Consider the following 24,451-nt stretch of genomic DNA (forward strand, 5'->3'; position numbering starts at 1 on the left):
CAGCCCATAGTTGAGCCACAGCCACGTCACATCCCATATCGTCCTCTATGGAGATTGCAGTGCTCCATGGAGTGCTATATGGCGTGTGACGCGCCAACTGAAGTAACGACACATTTTTTCAATACTTGCGACGACTTACTAGTTGACGGTTTCTCTACTAACTATTCTATAGAGCAATACGTCAAAACGATGTCAGCACCAGAGCAACTGTCGATACATACGCGGATGAAAAAGTAGGTGATCCACGCGCTTAATTTTGCCCCGACGATAACGCGGCACGGCGGAGGAGACCAGCTACACTCGGCATGAAACACATTTCTCAACTACTGTATATCCCTGCGGCACACAACTGGTACGAGACGTCACTCTCCAACATAAGTACAACGGCTCATACACTCCGAGCAGACACAGTCTCAGGACATTTGGCCTCGAGTAAAGTACCGACGTACTCCAACATACCCACCGGTCTGTAGATCCAAATCTCCCCCTCCTCGAGCCCTCCCAAATTGTAGAGTGCTCTCGCAGGGGGGTTGCCCACGCTCTGCTCCACTACCTCGAGCGTCCCCAAACCAGAAGGCGTCACACTCATCCCATCGCCAACGGCACACGTAGGCACCGCGTCGCTCACGATCACGGCAGTGTGGTCCGGGTTCCCAAGAATCGCAGAACCGCCGCGACCCATCGCGAGCCGCGCACTGCGCCACTCAACGATGTCTCCCCTACGCACGCGATCGTCACCGCCCCGCCAGCGACCCACCTGCACGCGCCCCTTGTCCGCCACCTTCCCCTCGAACATCAGGTGCCCGTGCGTGCGCGAGATGCTCGGCACCGGCTTCGGGACGTAGTCAAATTGGTCAAAGTATTTGAGCGCGCCGTCCGCAAGGTCCCAGCACTCCCCACGTCCGCAGAACTCGCCTGTTCCCTCGAAGCTCTCCGCGAACCCCGCGACCGTCTCTCCATATGTCTCGTGCGCCTCCACGAGTGCCGCATGGTCCATCGCCGCAGGGCACGGGAGGTATTGCGCGCCGCGCCTCACACCGCGGGAGTCGTTCGGATCCGACTGTGTGCTCGTGGAGAACTGCACAGAGAACCAGCACATGCTCAGATCCGCGAAGATCACGCCGGCGTAGAGCGTCTTGGAGCTGCCGTGCATCTCCCACGCCGCGGTGAATGCGATCTCACCATTCCCTTGCAACGGTGGGGGCATCGGGCTGGTGTTCGTGTACCACGAGGAGTCCCAGTGTGTGGAAGGCGTGAAGTACTGGGCCAGATCGAGGGCCGCACAGCCTGTCAGTGTCGGTGCAGGGTACGATGTCAGTGCATCGCTGGATCCTAGAAGATGTTAAGTATCAGATGGTGCATCGTTAGAAAATGTCCGCACCGTCATAAGCGGAAGGTTGGGGCGATGGTTGTTTAGGCCGAGTAGACATGCTAATCGCGGGCTACGGAGGACGTGTGAGTTGCCATTGAGTACGAATTGAGGGCCGGAGCACATGCTCCTGCAACAACTTGCACGTCATCCCCCGTACTTCTAACATTAAAGGAAAAAGATCCTTTAGACCTGCCCCATTCGCTTCTCTATAGTCTGAAGCCACGTCACTGATCAACACTTTGAGTGAGCCCATTATTACCAGCCCTAACTGAGCTCAGATACTGGCCGATTCTCAGGATGGTTTGACCAACGATCGAGGAATACATTGGAACTGGTGCAGAGAACTTTAGCTGAATGTGTACGTACCGGTCGTGTATTGGCCGGAGATGCACTTGGAGGCGCTGGGCGCGCAGGAGCCCGAGCCGCACTTGCAGATATGGATTGCACAGAAGGTGGATCCTCCTCATTCTCGACGGCGTCTTGAGGGTTCTTCGCCAGTATAGGCCTGTTAAGATACCGCTCAAAGAACTCATCCAGCCAGCTGAAGAACACCTGCTTGTCCTCTGCGGATAGATTGGTCCAGTCGATCCTGTCCACCTCTCTCTGCCGGTCGCTCTGAATTGACTGCGATCGCGACAAGCTGGGAGAGGTCGCACTGTCCGGGCGTGTTTCCCGCCGGGAGACAGGTGGCGGTCTCACAGGTACAGCGCGGGCTGGAGAGGGAGCGGGGGTGGACTCCTTGAGATTGCTGGGTGTCCTTGCGTGTACCGTGACAGTGGGTCTCGTAATATCGAGTGATGATGGTCGGGAGCTCGGATGGGCCGGCGGTGGAGGTTGGGCATTCGCATGGACGATCTTCTCCGGCTTCTTGAGTGGAGGCGGGGGCGGAGGAGGCTTCGAGGTGTCCCAACTCAGGTTCTTGGTAGCGGGACTGGAGAGGCGAGAGATCCGAGCTGTGCTGTAATCCTTGGCCTGGAGTGCCTTACCTTTGAGATCTACGAGTTGAATCAATACTATTGTGGGTAGATCAAGACTATGCAGAGATGACATACCTGATATCGAAAGCGATGGCAGTGGCATACCAGATACTTCTGCCACCCGAGGAGTCGTCAATGAGTGCTCAGCTCCAATTTCTCAGACTGCCTGTCATCCGTGAAATCCCGTTCGAAATCAATATTGAGACGAAAATAAACCTAGCGGTAGGCCGCTTACACGCACGGCGCACGTTCAGTGCTGATCTTCCGGCCGAGCTTGCGCAAGGGAAATGTTCGGCGCTTATATCAGCCGCTCATCCTCCGCGGCCCGATCTACTCACTGATCAGTGAGTGAAATTTAAACGTGAAACGGTCTTTTGCCAAACCATGTAGTCCGTATGATCGGTGGAAATATTCCGCCAGGATTACCACGCTTATATCGCTGAGGCGTTTCGAATTGGTACAATTACTGATATTATTCCACGGATTTCGTAGATGATTTTAGCATTCCCAAGGTACGGTGCACGAGCTGTATCAGGTCTGTTTTTGGAAGCGAAGAGTATTTGCGGGCGTGATCCTAGGTAACACCGTGACGTGCTTCCGCCGCTCTCACCGGCGCAGCCTGGCGCTCACCGGACTGCCCGCCGTCCCGCCCGTTCTCGCTGTTGTGCGTCGGGTCGGTGTCATCGCGCCCACCGTCTCCGACGACGGTCATGTGATGAATTTTGCTGATGAGCTCCGGTTTTTGTCACCAGCTTTCAAGAGTTTAATTTAGCATTTGTGAAGCCCTGTAGAGCCTCGGGAAAATGCACAGTAAGTATTAATTTGGCCGACTTTCCTAGTGGTGGCTGAGCACAATGCTGGTCACCTACCCGTCGCCGCGCAATATCAATCTTTGTCCATTTATCGGTGTGAAATGCTTCTTTTTATACTCCTACAACGGCCTCATCTGAACCTAGCCTAAAAGGAGGCATGCTGTGACTATTCCTTGGTTTGGACTTTAATGAACTGAATATTTAATTTATGCTCAACTCCAACTATGTACTAAGATCCAAAGGTATCTACAAAGAATATTTTCCTTAAATTTGCCATTCCCGACTTCGCGCTCAACGCGTCCAGCGTCGCCGACGCAACCCGCCACAATGAGCGCCGCCACGAAATCGCCGATGAGCCCGGAGAGCGCACGGTTAGGCGGTGAGCGTGAGTCACACTGTTACTGAAACTCACGTGGGCGAAAAGGCTTCACTTCCAAAAACAGACCTGATACAGCTCGTGCACCGTACAAGGCTATATGTTTGGCGGAATGACAAAAATACGCCTGACCAGCCCTTATTATTTGTCGCGCAATAACCATAGGATATCCAGAGGTACGAACTTGAGAGTAGCTACCCAGTCACTGCCTTTGGGAGACTAATCGTCCAGTTCCTCATGCACAGCCTCGAGAGCACCTTCCGAAACAAACCTTCGTTGACGGGACAACAATGCATGATAGACGCTGTCACCATGTCCGCAACCTGCGTGGTTCGCTTATTATGCCGTCCAACTCAAGGCTCTCCGGAGTCCGAACTGATGTTGAGCTTTTTGTGCAACCATTTCCTTCACTATGTCTCCATCTCCACTGCTTTTTTGGCTCCTTGCTTTCCACGTGGCGCATAAACCACTTCGTTCTACAGCAGATTTGCCGAACCCAATCCTGAAATGTCTAGGCTGACTCTACGTCCCACTTCCCCGTTCCTCTGATGTCACAAAAGGTGGCCTGTTGATGCCTTGCCTTGGGCAGACCGCTCACGGAAATCCAATGGGATACGATGCCAACGCACTCGCCCGGCTGTTAACCCACCATGGTCGGTTGTTTTCCCGCACACACGGACCCATCACCATTGGTACTTGTGTACGCGTTGGCTCCTTCGCCAAGGGCACCAACAAAGAGATTTGTGTCTGCTGCATCTTTCATGGTGAAACACCCTATTCCAGTGCGCAGGGAGTGGGCATAACGCAACAAATTTCACTCTGTATATTTCAAACAACGAAACGAGCGCCCTGTCTGTGATGCATGTCTCGCAGGTCCTGACCCGCCCACGACCGGTACGAGTTCATCCAGGCCACCTGTTGTAGCCGCACGATACTTACCATGCACTCACAGGGGTGGAAGGAGTCCAGCGATGCATCCAGCAGAGCTGCGCGCGACTGTCTCTTCATCTCAACAACAATTATTTATTCCTCCGGTACCAAAGCGATCTGTCCTGATGCGCAACGTTCCAAGACGCTGTTGTGCTGCGACCTGTGACGGTATCTTTAGCGAGAGCGTACTCTACTCGACGAGTAGTCTCGGTGCTATCCTGAGCTCTGGCCGTCAGTACTTTCTCGCTCAAAACTATTCGCATGGTTGCGACCAGCTTCGTTGGTTCGTTTCTTCTCGTCAACCATGTCCTCTGCTCATTACGTTCTATGTTGGTCTTGATCATCCGACGTCTACCTCTGCAATTATCTTTGCTTTAATTCTTGAGAATGCAAGCAGGTTCCATAGGTACGTATGCGACTGTCATGTGTTTATGCACTGCACTTCTGTACCTTGGAAGAGATTGCTCTCGGCGAACGGCAAACGGCGAACTGACCGTCTTTACATGCACGATTTAAAGCAGTCGACTCTGTCCACTAGCCACCCTCGATGCTCTCACCCATGCGGGACACCGAGCGCGGACATGTGCATTGAAGACTCCTATATTATCGGCGGATGGCTGAGGTGCTCGTTTTCCGCTGCTTTCGGCTTTTATGCTAACAGGTGCTTGGTCTCTTGTAGCTAACCTCATATATCTGTAGTTGCACGGCCTTGCGATCAAGAGCCGGGTGCTGCTACTCTACCCAGCGACTCAATTTCTGTTTTGTAGAATGCAATAATTCTACCTGTTCCTAAATCCCGGCAGTAATCTCGGTGTTGTGGTATTATCGCAACACCACCACTGGGCCGTTTGAATCATACTTATTTTCACATCGTTCTCGACACTGGAAGTCTGAAGAAGATTCCCGCAAACCCTTATCGACTCTTACGTCTTTTTCTAGTCCCCGCACTGCCTGCTGGCACCTACGAAGCCTTGGCTCCCATACGACATCCTACACCATCCTATAGGCAGCTGGTCCATGACGCGAAGAGTGACAGGGCTAGACTGAGTTGCCCAATGTCAGCTGATGGATTACCGATGGATGCATGATGTTCTAGTTTCTTATCGCATCCTGGGTATGCTGCCTCGTCCGCAGTGACCAGAACGATCCAAGGGAATGACCGGATTGGCGCTACTAGGCCGCAGCAGGAACGTTGATTAGAAGGTGCGTATCACACGGGAGAATCCTCAGGTTTCCATTGCTGAAACTTCCACTTTCATTTGCAGTAGGTTCGCCTCATGGCGTACCTATGGAAAGCTTGCAGGGTATATCGCGCCGGTACTTTTGTGCAGGCTTCACTCTTTGGTATGATGGTCAATTTCGACTGTTTTGTCTCAGGAATATTCGCCCAATCCCCAGATTCGCGCGGTGTGATAATGTCATCCTTTGATTATCCCGTCGTGTGGTCGACGAAAATGTCGAGGTAGATTTCGGCTCAGTCTCGTCATCTAGTAACCCTTTGCAATGCTTCCTCGCTGCAGTTGCTCTTTGACACATCTGCCGCTCTTACCGATTGTCGATAGGTCTGTTGTGTCCCGTCAAATGGCAACTGAAAGATGTAGAGCCGTCCGCATAGCTCAGTTCCCTGTTCTCCCACGAATCTTCCACAGTGGAGCATGCTGTTTTCTAGGCGTTCCATGATTTGAAATAAGTAGGCTGCTGTGCACCCGGTCAGACTTAGAGCCGCGGCGCTTGTTGACTCCAGCCAGCGTCTCTTCCTTCCAATGCCATCCCATGGTTGTTGACTGCTGTCACTGTTTGCAGGCAAAATCATCTCCGGTCCAGGACACCCAGGTTCTATACAGCATGCTATCGACAGTAGGCCGCTACTTCTCGGTTGCGCTCACACGGTGCGTCAGGTCATATTAAAACAGGACGACATTGTTCTCCGCTCTCTGAGAGCGTGCTCGCGTAAACGTGAGTGGTATACCACTCCTATCATATGGAAGTAGTGATGATCGCACCTTGCAGGCGCATGATTTCCGCCGGAGATTGTGCGTTCCGATGTGGCGTTAGGCTTGACCTTCGCCTTCTGTTCTTCCGTGCTCACTTGCTTGATCTGTGTCTTCAGCGCGGCATTCCTTGACGTGAACGGTGTTGGCTGTGCAATAGTAGGTGCACTCTCCGTGCAACGTTTTGGGGACGATCCTAACGTTCAATTCGGAAACCTTACATCCTTCAGGGAATGGCTGGGCAAACTCGATGCAAGTTGTCAGAGCAAAAGTGGCTGTCTGGTTGATACTGCTGGACATCCGATCCTGCCGATCACCTTCTCGACGTCTTCTCCCGCGAAGCACAGCTCTTGAGTGCGAATTGCTACCGCGAACGGTAGGCCAGTTGCAATTTCAAGCCACAGTCAAGCCCGACGTGGTGATGTTGAGCACCATGCGATTCGTGCTGGTTTGTATGCGCCTTCCCGCGGCCTCGAGAGCGTGAGCTACACCAGAGGTACGGATTGTAAAAATTGACATCATGTTCGTGGCAATTATTAATTGTGATCACTCGCAGCTTGCGTCCGGCCTGAGGATGTTGCTGTGTGGTGGTGCTTGGAAGGTCTTTGTACAAGTGCGCTGAGCATATTCTTCTTGTCTGATAAGTTGCATGAGCGAATAGGTGCAATCGCTCTGCCGAATGTCAACACGCGCGAGCTGGTTTGGGCTATGACCTGAAGTTCGTTCATTTATCTTGGTGAGCTCGGTCATACCATAGGCAATCCCGCTTTGCATTTACCACTTATGCCCCTGAATGAACTGTCATGCACTGTCATAGATGTGGTCGAGTTCTCTTCGCTCGCCATGCAATCAGTTGAGCAGCTGCTTTGTTCTCAGCCGTCTGTCGAAAACACCATCGATGGCTGAATGCTACTGGAGAAGTTGACTACGCCGGGCAAACGTCATGGACGCTGCGAAGGCTTGCTTCTTTGATTCCCGCATATGCATGTCGGGAAACCGCATATACTTGTGCGGTTACGGTGGGAAGAAGGGCATCCTTATCTTGCCATCTCCCGTCCCCTACGAATCCAAGTCTACGTTATCAATAGCTTGATTTTCTTTGCTTTTCTCGATTCCGGCGATTATCCGAATTATGTACTTGGATATGCTGAGAATCGTCAGTCCGTAGCCTGTAAGACGATATATCGAGCGTCCCATGGAGAGATACAGCACATTGCGAAGAAATTCCGGTGTAGTCATCCACTACTCCGAGTGACGACTCGAAGAACGGCATATACCAGTCTTCGGAATTCAAACTGCTTCTTGATTTCTATTCCGATAAATTGCCCATGTCGACGGCATACTGGATACTTCTGTCAGCTCTGCATCGCGAACAGTATTATGTCGTAAAAATTCTGATACCATCAGGTATCGTGTAGGTGAAGTGCCAATGGGTGCCTCATTGCGGCGCGGTCGAGATGGTCATCTGCTCGTGGCGATCTATCCCTGCAAGTGCAGCGCTGGCTTTCATCCGGGATATGACATGTTGTGAAACGCGCCGCATCGATGTTCCTATCTCCTTCCTATGGGACAAACTCGAGTCGCAGCGCTCAAGTTGTGTTCCGGACGTTGCGGCAGTACCATCGATCAGTAGTGTTACGTACCTTACCGCGTGTACCATGCATTGCAGGCAAACAATTGAATCCGGATCAGTGACTTCAGCGTATGATTGTTCCTGCGAGAGGGGGATACAAGAAATGCTTGTGGAGTGAGTTCATTTCCTGAATTGCGAAGAGAAAAGGTTTGGTTAGCGTTTATCCCAGACTGGATGGCAGGATCACTTATGAGGGATAAATGGTGAAGTATGACTCTTTGAGAATTCAAGTGGCCAGTATATGACTATGCTACGTTGTTCTCCAAAAGCCATGGAGATTGAACTTGGGTCAAACTTTCTGAAAAGAAGTTGGCGACCTGTAAGCGTTTACCTTCAGATCAGTCAGACTTAAACGCTTCGCTGAGTCTGAATATTCTTGGTCGGGGTCAATTTCTCCGTGACCCACTCGATGGGAAGCGGTTGAATACTCCATTGACGTCGCTGCGGCCGTCGTGAGAGAACAAAGGCCAGTGGATTTATGTTGTCATCGCATTGCTAAGCCAGCTGATCTATAGACAGGCCGAGAAAACCATGACATGTTAACTCTGCATTCTGAGACTGACCAGGTAACGCCTCAGCTATACACGCGTAAGTATTCTACACACGCTCTGCTGTGGCTAGCTTCGTGAGCGAGCATATATAATTGCCTAGCTTACAGCTTCTATCATGATAGTCGGTCTTCTGCACCATTGTGGAGCGAACTAATTGCGAAGATCCGGTTTACAAGGTACGAAGTGGAACTTCAATGCATCAGGTGCGCATTCAAAGGGTCTGGAAAACGAGCAACCTAGGCTTCGTCACTGCCCGGTGCCAGTTGTTGGGCTTTCGAACTCGTTCCCGCTCTATAGTGGCCGCGATAACATGCGGCAGCAGCGTGGCATCCGCAATCACGAACCGTTGGGGCGGTATCAAGGAGCAGAAGCGAATAAATATCCACTACTTCTGGAGACCTTCGTCGTCCTCGCCGCTGGTGCTCACCACGCCAGATATAGCAGTTCGCTGGTGAAAATTTGGAAGACTGCCTAATCGTCAGCCTCAGCGATCGTGGCCAAGTCTCGTGTCGTAGGAAACCCGCTTGCCTAAGTTGTGACGCGAGTAAGGCACAGCGCACTTTTCTAATCGGACCCCCCACGGAGGTGATGCCGCGGAGTCGTAAGAGATCAGCAGAGCGGACGTCGTTGACATGCACGGAGTTCCAATGTCTGCGAAAGCATCCCTATTACCGCACTAGGAACCTTATTCCCGGGCCGGCCAGTTGCTGCTCTTCTGCGAATATGAACGCACTCACCGGGTAAGTTCAGTGTTGTTGCATTCCTGCGATGGCTTCTCGCGCACGGAGTTCCTACAAGAGCAGTGCGTCTTAACGGGGAGACGGACATAAATCTGGGATCTGTCTACCCAGTTTTCCCCTCCAACTTGGATTGTCGAGCTCTGCGGCAGACTGGAACACTGTCCCTCAGACTTATGCCGTTACGCCCTACTGTCACCGCGGTTACGGCTGGTGTCCCACCCTTTCATGGCTACGTGGATACCACGGAGGACGCCCTCTGTCTAATAGAGGTATGTGACGGCCTGTATTTCATTTTCTCATCTTCCGCTCGATTAACTACATCCTGTTCATTTCGCCGCATGCATGCTGACTTTACTCCTGCGCCTGAATCTAGGCGGCTCGGCGGGGAATCTTACCACGAGTCACACGCCGACTGAACGAACTGGAACGAAGATCAATGATTAAGAGCGGTGCTGTTTTCGTCTTCAGTGTCGAGGAAAGTGGAATCAAGCGATGGACTGAGGGACTTACATGGTCGCAGTCCCGTATTGCTGGAAATTTTCTTGTGAGTGTATGATTCTGACGTGGTGTGCAGGTTTGCTACTTCTGGACGAATGGCTCAGTTGCGCTGGGCGGGTGTGCCGATCTGTGGGCCGCTGCTGACAATTCCCTCGTCGATCGCAGATCTATCGAGAGCTCGCAGATCGAGCGGACACTCGTACCCACCACGAAGCTGCAACGCACTCTGAAGCATCGCAGGAGGACCACTCTACGGAAGGAGGCGTCATGCTTAAGCGATATGGCCTAATAAAAAAGGTGAGAATACGTGCATATGTCTGTTATCGTGCATAGTTCTTACCTTCATGACGACAAGACAATTACTGTCAAAATTGACGGGTCAGACCACCACCTCATATCGTACTACACCCAAGAGGATGTTCGTTCAGGCAGGCTTCAGCGTCCGTCCAGTCGGACAGACCTTCGGTCTGTTGAAATCCCAGCGGAACTCCTTAAGTCCTCTAGTTTTCGGTATCCGCTGAAGTATGAATCGCAACGTGGCAGTAAGCTGAACCATATGTACGTGTGAGACTCGTCCTCATACATGGAAGCATACTCACTAGATACTTCCCATCGATTGTTAGAAATGATGGAGATAGGATTGATAATCAGCGCTCAGCTGTCCCATCTTCGCCTTCAAGGAGGGCGACGGGCGAACCCGCACCACGTTTCTCCCCGATTAGTCCTGCTCAATTCTCACACATACCTGCCCAATCCTCCAACGCGTTCCATCAATCTCCAAGCAGGAAATATGAGCCGTCCTATCCGTCCTTGTCACTAGCGCTTCCTGCGGATGTTCGGCAGTCTGCATCCCCATCTCCCACAGACACGGCGTACTCCCCCCTCAGCGTCGATAGTTCGCCGCTAGAGCAGAGACGGTCTTCGCCCTGGCCATCCGCAAGCGGCGTAACTCCATTTCCCGACCCTGCCGCAGTCTACGAAGCAAGGCAAAATGCCGTGCAGACGGACCCTAGCTCGATACCTGGGCGTATCTGGCCCAATCAACAGCCTGCTCGATTCGACCGTACATTCGATCAAGGCGCTTCAAATGCTGGAGCCGGCGCGCACCGCGTTGGAGTGTCTGCATGGCCGCCAGGGACCGCTACGTTCTCTGGGCAAACATACACCTCTGCGTCGCCGATGTCGCCTCTAACCTCCAGCTACCCTGGGTCTTCCACACGAGGATGCGACCAGACGCGAGCCAGGGTGTCGTCTCCTGCGTGGGCATGGATGCAGGACTCCGCTTCTTCTCAGTACTGTCAATTGCCTCAGGCCGCTGCCTCGACGTTCTCGACGGAGCGCCAGGCATCTGCAACAGATTTGCCATCACCTCGAAGTCCACAAGTACGGCCCCTGGGATACCCATACAGGCACTGAATAGCTCCGTAGTATCGTTATCGAATTGAGACTTGAGACTCACACTGCTAACTCCTCGGACTAGACTACTACGCACGAGGATGACGTATATCTCTCTGTTTCGACCACCTTCCAGCAGACTCCCAGAACATATACCCTCCATATATCACAGTGCCAGGTGTAGCAGTAGAACCGGAACATATACTGGACAGTTTGGACGATCTCTAGAAGCATCACTACTTACAGGGTGCAGAGCTCGCTGACCAGTGGATTGATAGACATGTATAGCGTACTTGCGATTGAGCTTGGAATGATACAACTCCATCCCGATGTTCCTGACTGGGACTCGTGCCGGAATATACCCTCCTTCCTATCCGAAAAGCACGCAAACTTAAAGCCAAGCTAGCGGAGAATGTTTCACACGGCTCAAGCGTTGCCAGCTGTCCTCCGTTCGATGAAACCTCTGATGTTGGCATGGCCGTTGAGGCTCCCGAAAAAACATCGACGGGCCGGACTCTCCCATAACACTACGTCCAGCTGTTTTGCGTAGTTGAGCACATATTCGTAGTCGGCCTGGGAAGCGAATGCAGTATACAGATAACCTGCCGAGTCAGAACATCAGTCATCGTGTCCTGGTGACGTGTTCGCGATAGTAAAGACGAGTAACCTTCTTCCGAGTTCACCCTGTTCTTCTCTAGCTCCCAGAGGCGTATCTGATCTTGAACCGTCACCGGTAACAGCGGGTTCTAGAAGACAGTTCAGGATACCATCATCGAGCACATGCTACAATCCCGCACACACATTCTTTCGCATCTGTGGATGCGCATGCGTTGTGAGGTAACTTATGATCTTTCATTGGGTGAGCGCAATGCACATGAGTATGCCAGTAGGACTGACCTGATCCGCAGTTATCCCATTAGCAAGAGCTTTCTTAACGCTCTCACGGGTGATTGCGCCGATGACGAGGTTTGGGAAGCGAGACTTCAAGGTGACGAAGAGGTTCAGTACCGCAATTTGCAGCGGGTTGTCTAAACAAGGGTACGTCACTCAGGCTAAACGGGAGTATGACGCAAAGTGTACCCGTGTAAGCATATAAACGGTAGTTCGTTTCTAGAACAATGAATCCTTGGGTGTTAGATGCCGTGCCGGCGCCGCTAGAAGTTGGAAGGGGTGGTGATGATGACGTCAACGTTGTTGCCAGACGCGAAGGGCAGAATCGTTTGGAAGTTGCCTTCAGAGATTATTATTCAGCGATCCATGATGTCAAAGTTCTCACTCAGAGCTGGAGATGGCCTACTAACGTTGCGCTGCCATATCAGCCCATAATCGCGAAGGTCGCTAAGCATCGCCATCTGAGTTACGCTGAGGTTCTCGATCGAGTACTCCTGAGATATTCATCTTCTAGGTGAGTTTTGAACAGGTAAATGAGAATGATCATACCCTTCCCAGCTCCATCGTCGAGAGCATGAGCAAGAAACTCAAAATTTCTACGAGATCCATGTGTCGTTCCTGTATCAACCTTAGTCAAATGAAGGGACAAGCGCAGGTAAATGAAGATCGGAACCTCGGCCATGTGGAGATACTGCAATAGAAGCTCCCAAAGCTGTGCATGAGGAGGGTGAAGAAGAAACTGAAATCCCGAGGAGGTAATTTGTAATGCACCGCTGGTGTGTATCGATCTCAGTAATCCGAGGCTCTGATGCACCGAGTAAAAGCGTCCTACTTTGCCTTTGCCATGAGTCCACTTCTTTGCAGAAGAAACAATACATCTTGTGATGGTTTCGCAGGGTACTGACCAGTGCCAGAAGACACCATGTAGTGCAGAATGGTCTAAGGATCAATTAGCGAAGGACTATCTATGGACTGTGAATCTTCAGCAAACCTCCCATCGTTCTAGCGCATAAGCATCAAGATCATCAACGCTCGGAGGAGAATGCTGCTGGTCGTGCTCTGCCGGCACCCCAAAACTTCCGCTCGAACCTCTGGGAAAGATGAATTGTTCGCCACTCGGACTGTAGTGGAGTTCTCGACTCACCCGCCTGTTATTGCCTGGCGCAAGCTTGATTTCAAAGTGGAGTTCAAAGCAAGCTTGACCGTCGAGGTGGGTAGAATGTTTAAGTGCGCCAAAGTCGTTAAACAGAGGTTATAAGCTCTGATACGAAAAAAGGTCGGTGCATATACGAATCTCTGACGAGGTGGCATACTTGCGGCCGTCACGTGTGACCCATGCACCCATAGTGGAAACCGGTATCGCGGACTCCAACCATAGCAAATTCGTGATAAGTTGCCTTTCTAATGGCCTGAGAAGGCTGTGGCCATGGACAATTAACAAACTTATATGAACCTCCCATTCTTGATAATTACCGAAAAATCGAAAGGCATGACGAGGGCCTCTGGTAAAGCCTGCTCAGAGTATTCTGTGATTGTGACTGCAAGAAGGTCAACAGGATGTGAGAGCCTTCATCTTCGTCGCTCGGGGTGTCCAAATTGGGCTGCGGTTGCACAGACGGCATCCTAGAACCTAGTAATCCTGCAAGAATGATTGAAAATGGAGAAAGAGGGCACGCATGATGACTCTTTACCATAAACCTCAGGCTGATGGAGTTGAAGTGATCTTAAATATGTTCCTTGTTATGTCGTAGGCAAAACTCTTGGATCGAAGGGCCACGTCAAGTCTAAATTTGCCTGGCTTTGATAAATGACGAAAATTAGATAGAGCAACGCTCACGCTCACGACCTACCGCAAGATATAATCAAGGTCTGGAAGTTAAGTTACGTCCATTTGTGGAAGCTTTGTGGCTAGTTTCCCACGGCGTGCAACGCGTCAGCGCGCCAAGTGGCGTTTACGCGTCCACCACCGTATCCGGAACTTTAACGAGAGCATCCGTTTCAATGTCTAACTTTTTGGCACATACGGCAGCACAAAACAGTAAATCCACCTTCATCGCGCAATTTCTGTAATAATTTTTCTTCCGGCACAGGACAAGTCGGGCTCCTTCGCTCGCTCATCAGTCAAGACCCGAAGCTAGTAAATTCCGTGGACGCCGTACGTATCCTCCAAAATATCTGGCGGCATAGGAACGCATCGAATACGTTTGCCAGGATGGAAGAACCCCTCTGCATTGGGCTGCCTCATCCGGATCAGTGGAAATCGTCCAGTATCTCCTTAACCAGAAAGCTGAAGTGGATCGTGGCGACAGCCTAGGCTGGACGCCTCTTCACATTGCAGGTAAGATCAAAGCACTAAGATTCGCATTAAGGCTTTACACATGAACCTTTGCTTAGCCAGCGCAGGTTACGAAGACATTGTCAGAGAATTACTAGGAGCTGGAGTGGACGTGAAACGAACGAATGACAAAGGCCAGACTCCGCTGTAGGCTTATCTTTCTTTCTACAGCCATATGAATGTCTGATTTGAAGCAGGCATTACGCCGCCTCGAAATCACGCGTCGATGTAAGTGTATTCACTTGTTTCATCACATATGCCATCTCAAGCATGCACCAGATAGGCAAACTGTTGATTTCCAGAGGAGCAGATGTACGTGGAAGTTCGAGGTGCCCTCACTCCCATTAGTCACTACTTGTCAGATCAATGCAAGGGACAGAGCCAATCAAACGCCGTTGTAGGTTACTAAACCCTTCCAGTTACCGACTGGCTTCTGACATTGTCATGCAGACACAGGGCTGCTACAACGGGATCCACGGGATTCATTAATATTCTACTACATCCTCCTGAGGGTTCTCCGAAGACTCGGCTGAACACAGCTGACCGCGTCGGTGTGTCGGCCTAGCACCCAGTTGCCTACTGATGGAACCCTGACTGCATACCTGCCAGGAAACACGCCCCTCCATCTCGCCATGGAGTCCGCTTACGCAGAGGCAGCCTGTCTGCTTATCGAAGCAGGCGCAGATCGTGAACGTGTAAGTCGCAGAATGGTGTTTGCTCGCGATTACTGACCAGCATGTTTGGGGCAACAGGAGAATTTGGATGGCCAGTCACCAGAAGACATGGAAGGTGTCGGCGGACAGGAGCAGAAGAGGGCTAAGGCCTATGTAGTTGAACGATGTGGCAAGCGATCATAGCACGGCTGCCTACGCGAGAAATTAACGTGAAGCTGTACCAATACTTGTATGTACTTGTATGTTTGACGGCGACTAGTGACTTATGTCAGGAAGGTATCATTGAAATACGAAGGCGAACATATGTAACTCCGCGAATGAAATACACGAAATAAGCCTATGAGTGACCTAGTCGATACAAAAAATGTCTAGGAACGTCAAACTGTCTCAATTTGCATTCGCACTGACACCACCGCCAATCGTGGCGACCAACATCACTATGCCTACTACCTGCACAACTCTCCAGAAAGTTGATTCGCCGCTAATTCGGTCGGCCTCAGTCGGACCCTCGTGCACCGGACGCGTCGTTTTCTTTCCTGTCGCACGTTGTACATTGGGAGATGAGAACGGGTCGGAATGCCGGGCATATGGATGTTGAGCATGGCCGTGGGCCTGTTGTGCATGTCCCGGTGGAGGCGTATAGTGCTGCCCTGATCGTGGCCGGCGTGAGTACTCCCACGCATGAGTAGCTCCTCGCCGTCGTTCGTACGAGGGGTGCATAGTGTATGCTGCGTCATTGAATGAGTTTGAAGGGTTTCGTATTGATGCTGCAGCGACGATAGTTCTGTCGTACGCTCTCCTGGTGGGCGAAGGTTAGCATTTCGCACATCGCAGCAATTAGACAACTAGGTGACAAACCGCTTCCTATCATCTCCCAGCACATTATACGCCTCACTGACCGCTTGGAATTTCTCCTTCGCCCTTGGATCTTTCGTGAGGTCAGGATGCCATAGCTTGCTTAGCTAGAGATCATCTAGGTTCATCAGACAGTGAGTCACAGCTTGCATTAAGCCAGTCTTACCTTGTAGTAACTCGACTGGAAAATTGTCAATTACGCGTATGTATGAATCTCCAGAAGTCTAGACCTGCCTTGATCTGGTTCTTGGTCGCGTTGTGGGGAACCGAGAGTGTCTTATAGTGACTCTTCCTCCGATATGACGAAGAAAAATTATTTCCTTGAATGAACTTTCGTGGCGAAGACTTGAGATGTGATTTCGTGTACAACATGGTAGTAGGAGAAACGGAGTTCATGGACCCCTGCGCGGTGGCGTCCGCCTTTCTGTCGACGAAGTCAGCTCCATGGGGAATATTCGCACTGATTTCATGTCGTATAAACCCCTATGTAATCCATAGAAGTAAATATATAACTCAGATCATCCAACTTCAATGCTCTTCGGATCCAAGTTTCTGGTTCTCCACCTCAGCGAATTTTCAGCTTGACTTCCAGCTATACTTATCCAACAAACATCACCGCCAATGTTGTCGAATGACTGAGCGTTGGCGAGCAACCCCGCCAGCGAGATTTCGAGTGTTGTCCACGGTATGTAAGCCGCATGACAGCCGGGAGAACCCAGGATATATGCCGTATCACGACAATCCCCAATGGGCGCAGCAGTATCTCCTGCAGCTACCACCTCTCAGACAGCGATCGTATGGATGCTCCTGCTTACCCCGGAAATGCCGCTGCAATAGACCTCGAACTGCCTTCGTATGCAAGGACTCCTTCTACAAGCTGGGATGTACCTCCATTAAACACACAGCATTCATTCCACCTTACCAAGAAAGACGGAGAGCATTGGCTGTCGTTGACGGTCGTCAGCAGGGCTGCTACCAATGTCGAAACACCGATGTTCTTCCAAGGAGGTTTGGTCGGTGGCACTTTGATGCTGAACTTGGAGAAGGAGGACATCATAGACTCCGTACATATCGCAGTGAGTCGTCATGTTATTTGCGAGCCTTCCCAGATGCAGTGTTGCGGCTTCTGAGGGGTGCGTTGTGGTTTTGTGCCTTTCTCCGGTCTCATAGTGTTATCAGTGATGGCGAATAGTAGCAGACGCTCTGCAGTACATTTTGTCATATGTACGGTGGGTTTTGATGCACTAAGCCGTTGGAAAAGCTGCCACGTTGTCCAATAAGCCTTGAAATATACTGACCCCCGTAACAGTTGACTGGCCAATTGAATTATTTCTCGCATAGCGCATCGTATTTTCTGAACATGAAGCGCACATTGTGGTCGTGCTCTGTTGACCAAGACCCTGAAGTGCTAGCAGACGCGCCAAATACTGTGAAGCAGTCTGGTAAGCTGAAGGGGCGCTATGAATGGCCGTTCTCCTTCAAGCTCCCAAAAGGTGTCAGTATTGTCTCCCACATCGACGTGGACAGCGCACGGAAAAATTTTCGTCTCCCACCCTCCTTATCGGACGGTATAAGTGGGGTGCGCGTGGAGTATCAGCTAGCCGTGCGTGTGGAGAGGGGAAGGCTTCGCAGCCATAGCAAGTGAGTAGCATTGCCTTTTCTCGGCAGTGCATTGCAGATGGTAGTGTGCTTGGGATGACAGGTTGGTAGTGCCCATATTGTTCAACCCTCTTCTGCGTCCCACTACACCTTCCATTACGCGTCAGCTTGCGTATCGGGAGAATTTCCCTCTGGTCGGAGCAGACGGTGATCCGGAGGGATGGAAGACTCTTCCCCCAGTGAAGCTTCGCGGCAAGATCTTCAAATCCATCGCGGTAGAGGCGGCATGTACAGTAAGTCCGTCTATACACGTAGCATCCCTTATCTCTAACCCTTATTTTTTTTCAGTTATCGCTTGCACGGCCAGTAAGTGCCTGATTGCAACAGTATTATTTGCGCCAGCCAATCCGGTGATCTGTAGTTGTGCTATACTAGAGGTACCCCAATACCTCTCATGCTCACGATTGAGAGTGCCGATCAGCAAGCATTGGACCTACTTGCCACTCGCCACGCCATAGTGGTTAGGCTTGTCCAACGCACATCCTTTGGGACCACGATGCCGGGATTTCGGGAGACATCTGCAGAGGAGCAACCACTGAAGGAAGTCAGATCTCGCTCGATTGGTCGAGCTGTGTGGTGGCCGCCGGAAAACGAGGTGCAACTGCCAAACAGGAGAACATTGGCCGGCGAGATCCACATTCCCGAAGCAGTATCGCCGCGGTGCCACATACTCAACTTCAATTTAGATGCAAGCCGTTGCGGTTCGATGCTGTTTCTGATTACTGATACTTTTTTCCAGCACATGGTTGTAATTGAGCCGTTCCAAGCAGTGGGGTTTATCCCCTCTGAGAAGAAACCGTTACTCAGGGAGTCAGTGGAGATTGTGACCGCGTTCGCGGAAGGGCCACGGCCAAGAGCCTACATGCCTCCGCATTATGACGGGGAAGATCTGGAAGAGCCACGCCCAGTAGGAGTACGTGTCGGAGGGTTTTTAGTTTGGGTTTGAACAGTGTTTTCTGCAATTCTTAATGTAGTATTTCATTGTACCTTGTCGACGTGCTGTATTGTCCGTACATGTTATTCAAGATAAGTCCGCACACATTCGGTCCGTAATCAGCACTGGAGAGGTAGATGTTAACGTCAGCCATTAAGCTGTCAAACAATAGATCTCACCAAAGTATAATGCAACTGCCAACTTAATTGATTATGTACCTCTTACACGTGACTCGACTGCACAATACTGCTGCTTCACGGACATTTTGTGGGATCCCAGTCCGTTACCAGTTCTGAGAAATATACATGTAGCAACCCGAAGATAACTCGATGGAGAACAGGCGTACCTTCGTCCAGGCTATCCAAATGAGCAATCTCTTCTGATGTCAAATTGAAGTCATAAATTTGAATATTCGACTGGATACGACTCCTGGACGCCGATTTCGGAAGAGCAATGTAATTCTGTGCATTGGCAACATCGACGGTCATGACAAAGCTTCGCGAGGCGGTAGATGAATTCTACCTTCTGCAAGGAGTAGCGTAAGAGAATCTGAGCAGGCTCCTTGTTGTACTTCTGAGCCAACGTTTTGATGGAAGGATGGTTGAAGCGGAGTCCACGGACAAGCGGGGCCCAAGCCTGCATAACGGTTCAAATATCGGGCAGACAAAATAGACAACATCCGCACCTCTAGGGCTATATTGTGCTCCTTGCAGATTTCAACGATGTCCGTGCGGGTCATGAACGGATGAAGGTCAACCTTCAACCAAAAGTTTGAGCACAGTTCGAGTCAGGATGAAAGGACTGACCTGGTTGATCGCCGGGAGTTCCACACCCGACCGTATCATCTCCTGCAGATGACGCACGCCGTAATTGCTCACGCCGATACTCCGAACATTTCCCTCAGCTTTGGCATCGAGTGCAGCGCGCCAACTTTCGCGCCGCATCTCAGGCCCGCCAATCGGGGAGTGCAGCAAGAACAAATCAATATATCCCAGGCCACACGTATCCAGCGACTTCTGAATCGCCGCTTTAGCGGCGGCGTACCCCGAGTTGGAGCGCAGCTTCGTCGTGTAGTAAACGTCGCTGCGCGAAACGCCGGTCTCCTTGCAGAAGTCCTGGATGGCGCGTCCACATTGGCGCTCATTGGCGTACCACTCAGCCGAGTCCTGCAAAGCGCTCGCATAGCAGTTTGTATTCGAGTTGAAGCAGTGATGACACGTACGATATGGCGGTATCCGGCCTAAGCGAGGTCAGTGCCTCAATCTCTGCAATCTGTATAGCTTCGGCTTACCTCCAAAGCCCACTTGACGGTAGTGTAGGCTTCCCGTCCTTCTATTTCATAGGTTCCTATGTTGCAGGTGTGAGTGGGTGCGAGTCTTCCTAAGTCGTGGCAATGATAACTGCCTCACTCACCAAACCCAATGATAGGTATCTCATTTCCGTCGCGGAGCTGAGGGATACGATGAATACCTCATGCAAGTACTAGAGATGTTGTGACATGTGGTCCTGATAAGTGCGTACCTTGAGCTTCGATTCTAGCGATAGCGCCATAGTAGAATGATTGAAACTGCTGAACCGCGCTGGGTGCCAGTGGCTGTGCACGCTTCGGAGTCCGTTGAACGATCGCAGAAATAACCTGGCAGCTGACAAGACTGCAAAGGCTGTAAGGACAACGTATAGCAAATACTGGATGCGTATCACGGTCATCAGCACTCACTCGGAAGCATCTGCAGATAGTTATGTCAACATACCGAACGTGGACGAAGTAAATCACGATCGGAGTACATCTGAAGCTCGGAGCGCTCCTGCACTCATTTAAAGTTTTTTGAGTCTCACAACACTAGCAACCTGAGCGGCTCGCCATGATATTTTCCAAATACTAGTCTCATTCAACTTGGCAGTGATGATTGGATGATATCTGATTTGCGCTCAACGCTGCGTACTGGCGAGGGGAAAACGGAACTTGTCGTCGGCGCGCTAAGATGCACGAAGCGCACTTCGGAGTTGAGAATTCACAGCAACGACCTGGGAAGGGCTGGGAGTGCAATACGAGATATGAAGCTCAGGCTGTCCATTGGTTGGGTAATACTAAAGTCGATGCATGTGGATTACAGATGTGTGCTATATGCTACAAGTAAATGAGTCCGATATTGTCTCCACCGTGTTATACTTGGAAGGGTAAGGGTTGAAAATGCCTCTCGAACCAATTCCGTGTCCCCTTGCCAGGACTTGGACTTCGAGCCGGTGATATCGGAGTATGAGGGCGACAAGGGGGAAGGGGTGATAGCGACCAGGAATGTTTTGGGTGCGTGTCCACGTAAGGAGGAGGCGTGTCGTCTGTGTATCCGACGTGGCACACACTTGACTGTACTGAGACGTCGATGATTTCGTACTCCACGAGTGTTGAAATCACTGCGTTCCATGCCATCGGTCCAATTTGGACAGTACGAGGGGTGTGCTGCACTGCAACGTTGATGGAGAATACGACGCGGGTGCGATCTATGCCGCTAAGCTCGTCTGCGAAGACAGCCTTTGCAAAATCTACGGCTTCCTGCATGTCCTTGTAAGGATTTATACGGAAAAGTACCCTGAAATAAGACAAACCTCATAGCTTTCCGCTGGTGAAACGTACACCATCTTTTTGTGCAAACGGTAGGTGACGATTGACGGTGATGCAGTTCGAGGCATGATGTGTAGTACCGGTAAATGTGAGGTTCAACCAATGCCAGATTTTCGGCTTGTTTACAGGCCACCGTCTCGATGCCTCAGTCAATTTGTACTTGGCTCGGCGCTAGCACCTAGTGTGGCTGACAGGGAGCGGTGTTGTAGGCCAGTGCCCAATGGACGCAAGGCGGCACAGCAGAAACTCCGGTAAAAGCCTTGAGTACTGAGTCCCCACGTATGTCACCGCTGCGGCACCGCCACTGGATGGTTCCATTGCCATTCCGCAGGTAACCGCCATGTGCTAGTGCCGAGGTACACCGCGCCTTCAGCCGGTACTTCAAGAAGTACGTACTGCCTCCGCGCGGAATCCGTCGGACGGTTCCTGAGTCATACATACTCTGGGTGCCGCTCAAACTGACGCATGACCATCAAGCGCGCCGATACGTCTGCATCAAATCAATTGCAGCATTGCCAATGAGAACACATTCTCAACGAGAATAAATTCACTACATAATTCACTACATACTACAGTACGTTCGTCGAGCTACACATACTTGGAGTCCAACGTTACACTGGGATAAAGACCATGAGTAAAGATTCACATCGATAAAGCAGAAGTAAGAGATCAGACATCCAAAGGAAGGTACTTGCGACCCTCACCGCCCCGACCACCCACCTTGCGCCCAGCGCGCCACACGGGCGGCCCACACTCGACCGCATGATAGTGGGTTCCACACGGTATGGAGGGGGAATGTAGACGTTCAGCATTGGGGGAGTACTTCCAGCAAGGAAGGGGGCTAGGGTGAAAACTGCGAACGTACGGAACATTCATCGTCCAGAAGGCAGCGACCTCCAACGCGGAAATGAAACAAAAAACTCACCAATTTTTCCTCATGACAATGCGGACCACCTGAGAACAGTTGTCAGTGAATGTTACAACAGACAAGACATAAGATATAGGTTCAGGCGAAATGGCACTGGCAAGTACACTGTGCGCCCCGTAGAACGCGGGTCTGTTGCGAACAGACCGCTCTTTTCCTCGGCATGGTCGTGTAAGACGGGGAAGAGAATAAAGTCATCCTTAAGATGTGGCGAGAATAAGCCACTCACGTTTTACCATCCCTACTACATCGTAGACAAGGCATATCAAAAGAGGATGAAGGGCGTGTTCATGGGCAGAGAGCAAATTTTATACGCGCATGTTGTGGTGCTCTGTTTGGCTTCCATCACGTGGTGTGTGAGAATGTCAGCCTCCGCGCCTGGGTCCAACCTTGTCTGTCGACCACGACGGCCACAGCGGCGAGCACGACGACAGCCAGACTTTCTACCAACCATGGCCGCAGTTGATTCTGTGTCTGTTATTCCTCAACGTCGTCCGCGATCACCAGAAATCATCGATGTCGATTTATTGGATGATGGCGACATCGCCTCCTTCTCACTATTACCGCGTATCGATACTCACGAGGGTCAGGAGGTATCGTTTTCCGGTTTCAGACGCTCACAGCGACGACGAATATCCCGGGGTTCTAGCCGTAGCATCCCAAATCAGTTCGAAATTATAGTAGTCGACAGTGACGATGATCAGTTATCCTCTAGCATGGCGCCTACAGGTACGCCAGACCCTATGTGTCACACCATGGTTCTGCTCAAAAATTCTTGCCACTCCAGCTGGCCGCAGTCGCCTTGTTTCCCCACCACCACCCCCTGCACAACGATCATCTCGTCCGCCTGTACCTCCTGTCCCACGGCACCTCGCTGGCCAAGGTTCCTTCCCGGCTCACCTGAGCAGGCGGCACCATGGTGGACTTCCTCCAGTTATTGCTGCAAATCCTGAGCCCTTGCCTTTTGAATCCCTCTTTGACCATCTCCCTCATCGACACCATACACCTCCCGTTCACGCTCCACCTGCTGCTGCACGTTCGCACCACCAACCCGTCATGGGCCTCGGCGGGGCGCTCATTGCTTTGAACCGAGATGCTGTCGCCGAGGCGAATAGTCAGGAGGAGCGACGGAGAGCTATGCCGGAACGGGCAAGCCGTTTCTCCTTTTTGGACATCTTCCGTCAATTCACCGCCACAGGATCACAGGAGGAGCCTCCTCGAAGCCCGTCACAGGGCCGGGCTCGGCGGACGCGTGCGCCATGGGCAGACAACACAATTATACCTTACGATGACTTTCTGCCTGTGCAGAGTATAGACGATGGATTCTTCGACTGGGCCGGAGCAGACTACCCATTGCGTAGTGGGCGCACCGGTGGTCTTGACGAACCCAAGTATTACAAGCCTACCTACACGCACCCCGACAAGCCAATGCCTGGATTTACGTTTGACTTTGCGCCTGCCGAGATGCTGTCCTCATCTGGTGCATCTTCACCGACAGTGATTGTTCTTGACGATGACGAAGCAGTATCCAGTTCAGGTGCAACCACAGGCAGTGCAAGCACGAGCTCAAGCACGACTGCTGTCGAGACAACACTCGTCTGCGCCCAGTGTCTTGACCCACTCGTTCGCGGTGCGTTAACCGAGGACCAGAGAAAGATGGGACGGATATGGGTATTGCGGTGTGGCCACATTGTGGATGGCAAATGCATCGAGGAGCTGATGCACCCTGCCACCCAAGAACTCGTCGGGGAGGAGGTAGAGAGTAAAGGCAAGGCCAAAGCGGAACCCGAAGATGCTGCGCCGATGGAACCGTTGGTTCAGGATAGGAAGGGTAAAGGCAAAGCTACCGGGATATCGGACCTATCGTCGATGCCGGCGGTGCCCGAGCTCGAAGTTGCGGAAAATTCAATACGCTCGCGCTTGCGATCGCGTCGCCCACCAGCGTCGTTGAAAGTCGGTACTACTGGCGCTGCTTCGGAATCAGCTCGTCATCCACCGGGACGATTGGCGCGTATACTTCCACGTCGTCGTCAGCACCCTGCAACTCCCGCGCACGCGAAGGGGAAAGGCAAGGGCAGGGCTCGTCGGGCACATAAGCCTGCTATTGAGGCTGAGCATTCGTGGGTGTGCCCTGTGGCGGGTTGTGGGCACGTGCATGTGAGCATTTGCGTCGATGGTGTATGGAAGATGGACGAAGAGCGAGGGGCGATAGCTGCCTTCGTTTAGAAGGGTGTGGGCTGGTGCTGTCAGTGTTTCTGCTGTTTTTCCTTACTCCCGGCCCCA

At 51.6% G+C, this 24,451-nt stretch overlaps 9 protein-coding genes across 9 annotated transcripts; 4 read left to right on the forward strand and 5 right to left on the reverse strand.

The window, feature by feature from the left end:
• Positions 1-388: 388 nt before the first annotated feature.
• On the reverse strand, positions 389-2,452 carry SCP_1303930 (Altered inheritance of mitochondria protein; the record flags this gene model as incomplete). The annotated part of the gene is made up of 4 exons (XM_027763688.1): positions 389-1,332; positions 1,382-1,442; positions 1,739-2,367; positions 2,425-2,452. 4 exons carry the CDS (start codon positions 2,450-2,452, stop codon positions 389-391), a joined length of 1,662 nt encoding a protein of 553 aa, XP_027619489.1.
• Positions 2,453-9,555: 7,103 nt separating this feature from the next.
• On the forward strand, positions 9,556-11,296 carry SCP_1303940 (hypothetical protein; the record flags this gene model as incomplete). Its single annotated transcript, XM_027763689.1, has 5 exons — positions 9,556-9,651; positions 9,756-9,926; positions 10,046-10,177; positions 10,236-10,438; positions 10,504-11,296. The coding sequence occupies 5 exons, from the start codon at positions 9,556-9,558 to the stop codon at positions 11,294-11,296; spliced, it is 1,395 nt and encodes a 464-aa protein (XP_027619490.1).
• Positions 11,297-11,701: 405 nt separating this feature from the next.
• On the reverse strand, positions 11,702-13,788 carry SCP_1303950 (RNA polymerase II transcription factor B subunit 2; the record flags this gene model as incomplete). The annotated part of the gene is made up of 13 exons (XM_027763690.1): positions 11,702-11,877; positions 11,943-12,021; positions 12,077-12,124; positions 12,173-12,303; positions 12,356-12,506; positions 12,577-12,660; positions 12,716-12,784; positions 12,840-12,939; positions 12,999-13,105; positions 13,158-13,257; positions 13,311-13,427; positions 13,480-13,584; positions 13,640-13,788. The coding sequence occupies 13 exons, from the start codon at positions 13,786-13,788 to the stop codon at positions 11,702-11,704; spliced, it is 1,416 nt and encodes a 471-aa protein (XP_027619491.1).
• Positions 13,789-14,167: 379 nt separating this feature from the next.
• SCP_1303960 (Probable 26S proteasome regulatory subunit) lies at positions 14,168-15,358 on the forward strand (the record flags this gene model as incomplete). The annotated part of the gene is made up of 10 exons (XM_027763691.1): positions 14,168-14,204; positions 14,257-14,321; positions 14,378-14,504; positions 14,561-14,648; positions 14,699-14,729; positions 14,781-14,813; positions 14,864-14,898; positions 14,952-15,052; positions 15,111-15,196; positions 15,254-15,358. 10 exons carry the CDS (start codon positions 14,168-14,170, stop codon positions 15,356-15,358), a joined length of 708 nt encoding a protein of 235 aa, XP_027619492.1.
• A 204-nt stretch (positions 15,359-15,562) lies between these two features.
• On the reverse strand, positions 15,563-16,402 carry SCP_1303970 (hypothetical protein; the record flags this gene model as incomplete). The annotated part of the gene is made up of 4 exons (XM_027763692.1): positions 15,563-15,974; positions 16,034-16,137; positions 16,197-16,211; positions 16,265-16,402. 4 exons carry the CDS (start codon positions 16,400-16,402, stop codon positions 15,563-15,565), a joined length of 669 nt encoding a protein of 222 aa, XP_027619493.1.
• A 425-nt stretch (positions 16,403-16,827) lies between these two features.
• SCP_1303980 (hypothetical protein) lies at positions 16,828-18,635 on the forward strand (the record flags this gene model as incomplete). Its single annotated transcript, XM_027763693.1, has 6 exons — positions 16,828-17,106; positions 17,340-17,671; positions 17,733-17,922; positions 17,978-17,995; positions 18,051-18,377; positions 18,429-18,635. 6 exons carry the CDS (start codon positions 16,828-16,830, stop codon positions 18,633-18,635), a joined length of 1,353 nt encoding a protein of 450 aa, XP_027619494.1.
• Positions 18,636-18,877: 242 nt separating this feature from the next.
• On the reverse strand, positions 18,878-20,410 carry SCP_1303990 (Uncharacterized oxidoreductase; the record flags this gene model as incomplete). Its single annotated transcript, XM_027763694.1, has 10 exons — positions 18,878-18,915; positions 18,970-19,084; positions 19,146-19,259; positions 19,309-19,380; positions 19,430-19,789; positions 19,846-19,863; positions 19,915-19,970; positions 20,037-20,073; positions 20,145-20,309; positions 20,375-20,410. The coding sequence occupies 10 exons, from the start codon at positions 20,408-20,410 to the stop codon at positions 18,878-18,880; spliced, it is 1,011 nt and encodes a 336-aa protein (XP_027619495.1).
• A 377-nt stretch (positions 20,411-20,787) lies between these two features.
• SCP_1304000 (hypothetical protein) lies at positions 20,788-21,311 on the reverse strand (the record flags this gene model as incomplete). The annotated part of the gene is made up of 2 exons (XM_027763695.1): positions 20,788-21,174; positions 21,228-21,311. The coding sequence occupies 2 exons, from the start codon at positions 21,309-21,311 to the stop codon at positions 20,788-20,790; spliced, it is 471 nt and encodes a 156-aa protein (XP_027619496.1).
• Positions 21,312-22,884: 1,573 nt separating this feature from the next.
• SCP_1304010 (hypothetical protein) lies at positions 22,885-24,394 on the forward strand (the record flags this gene model as incomplete). The annotated part of the gene is made up of 3 exons (XM_027763696.1): positions 22,885-22,897; positions 22,956-23,317; positions 23,375-24,394. 3 exons carry the CDS (start codon positions 22,885-22,887, stop codon positions 24,392-24,394), a joined length of 1,395 nt encoding a protein of 464 aa, XP_027619497.1.
• Positions 24,395-24,451: the final 57 nt, after the last annotated feature.

This window comes from Sparassis crispa (genome assembly GCF_003851025.1).
Source record: "Sparassis crispa DNA, contig_000012F, whole genome shotgun sequence".
Classification (NCBI taxonomy): domain Eukaryota; kingdom Fungi; phylum Basidiomycota; class Agaricomycetes; order Polyporales; family Sparassidaceae; genus Sparassis; species Sparassis crispa.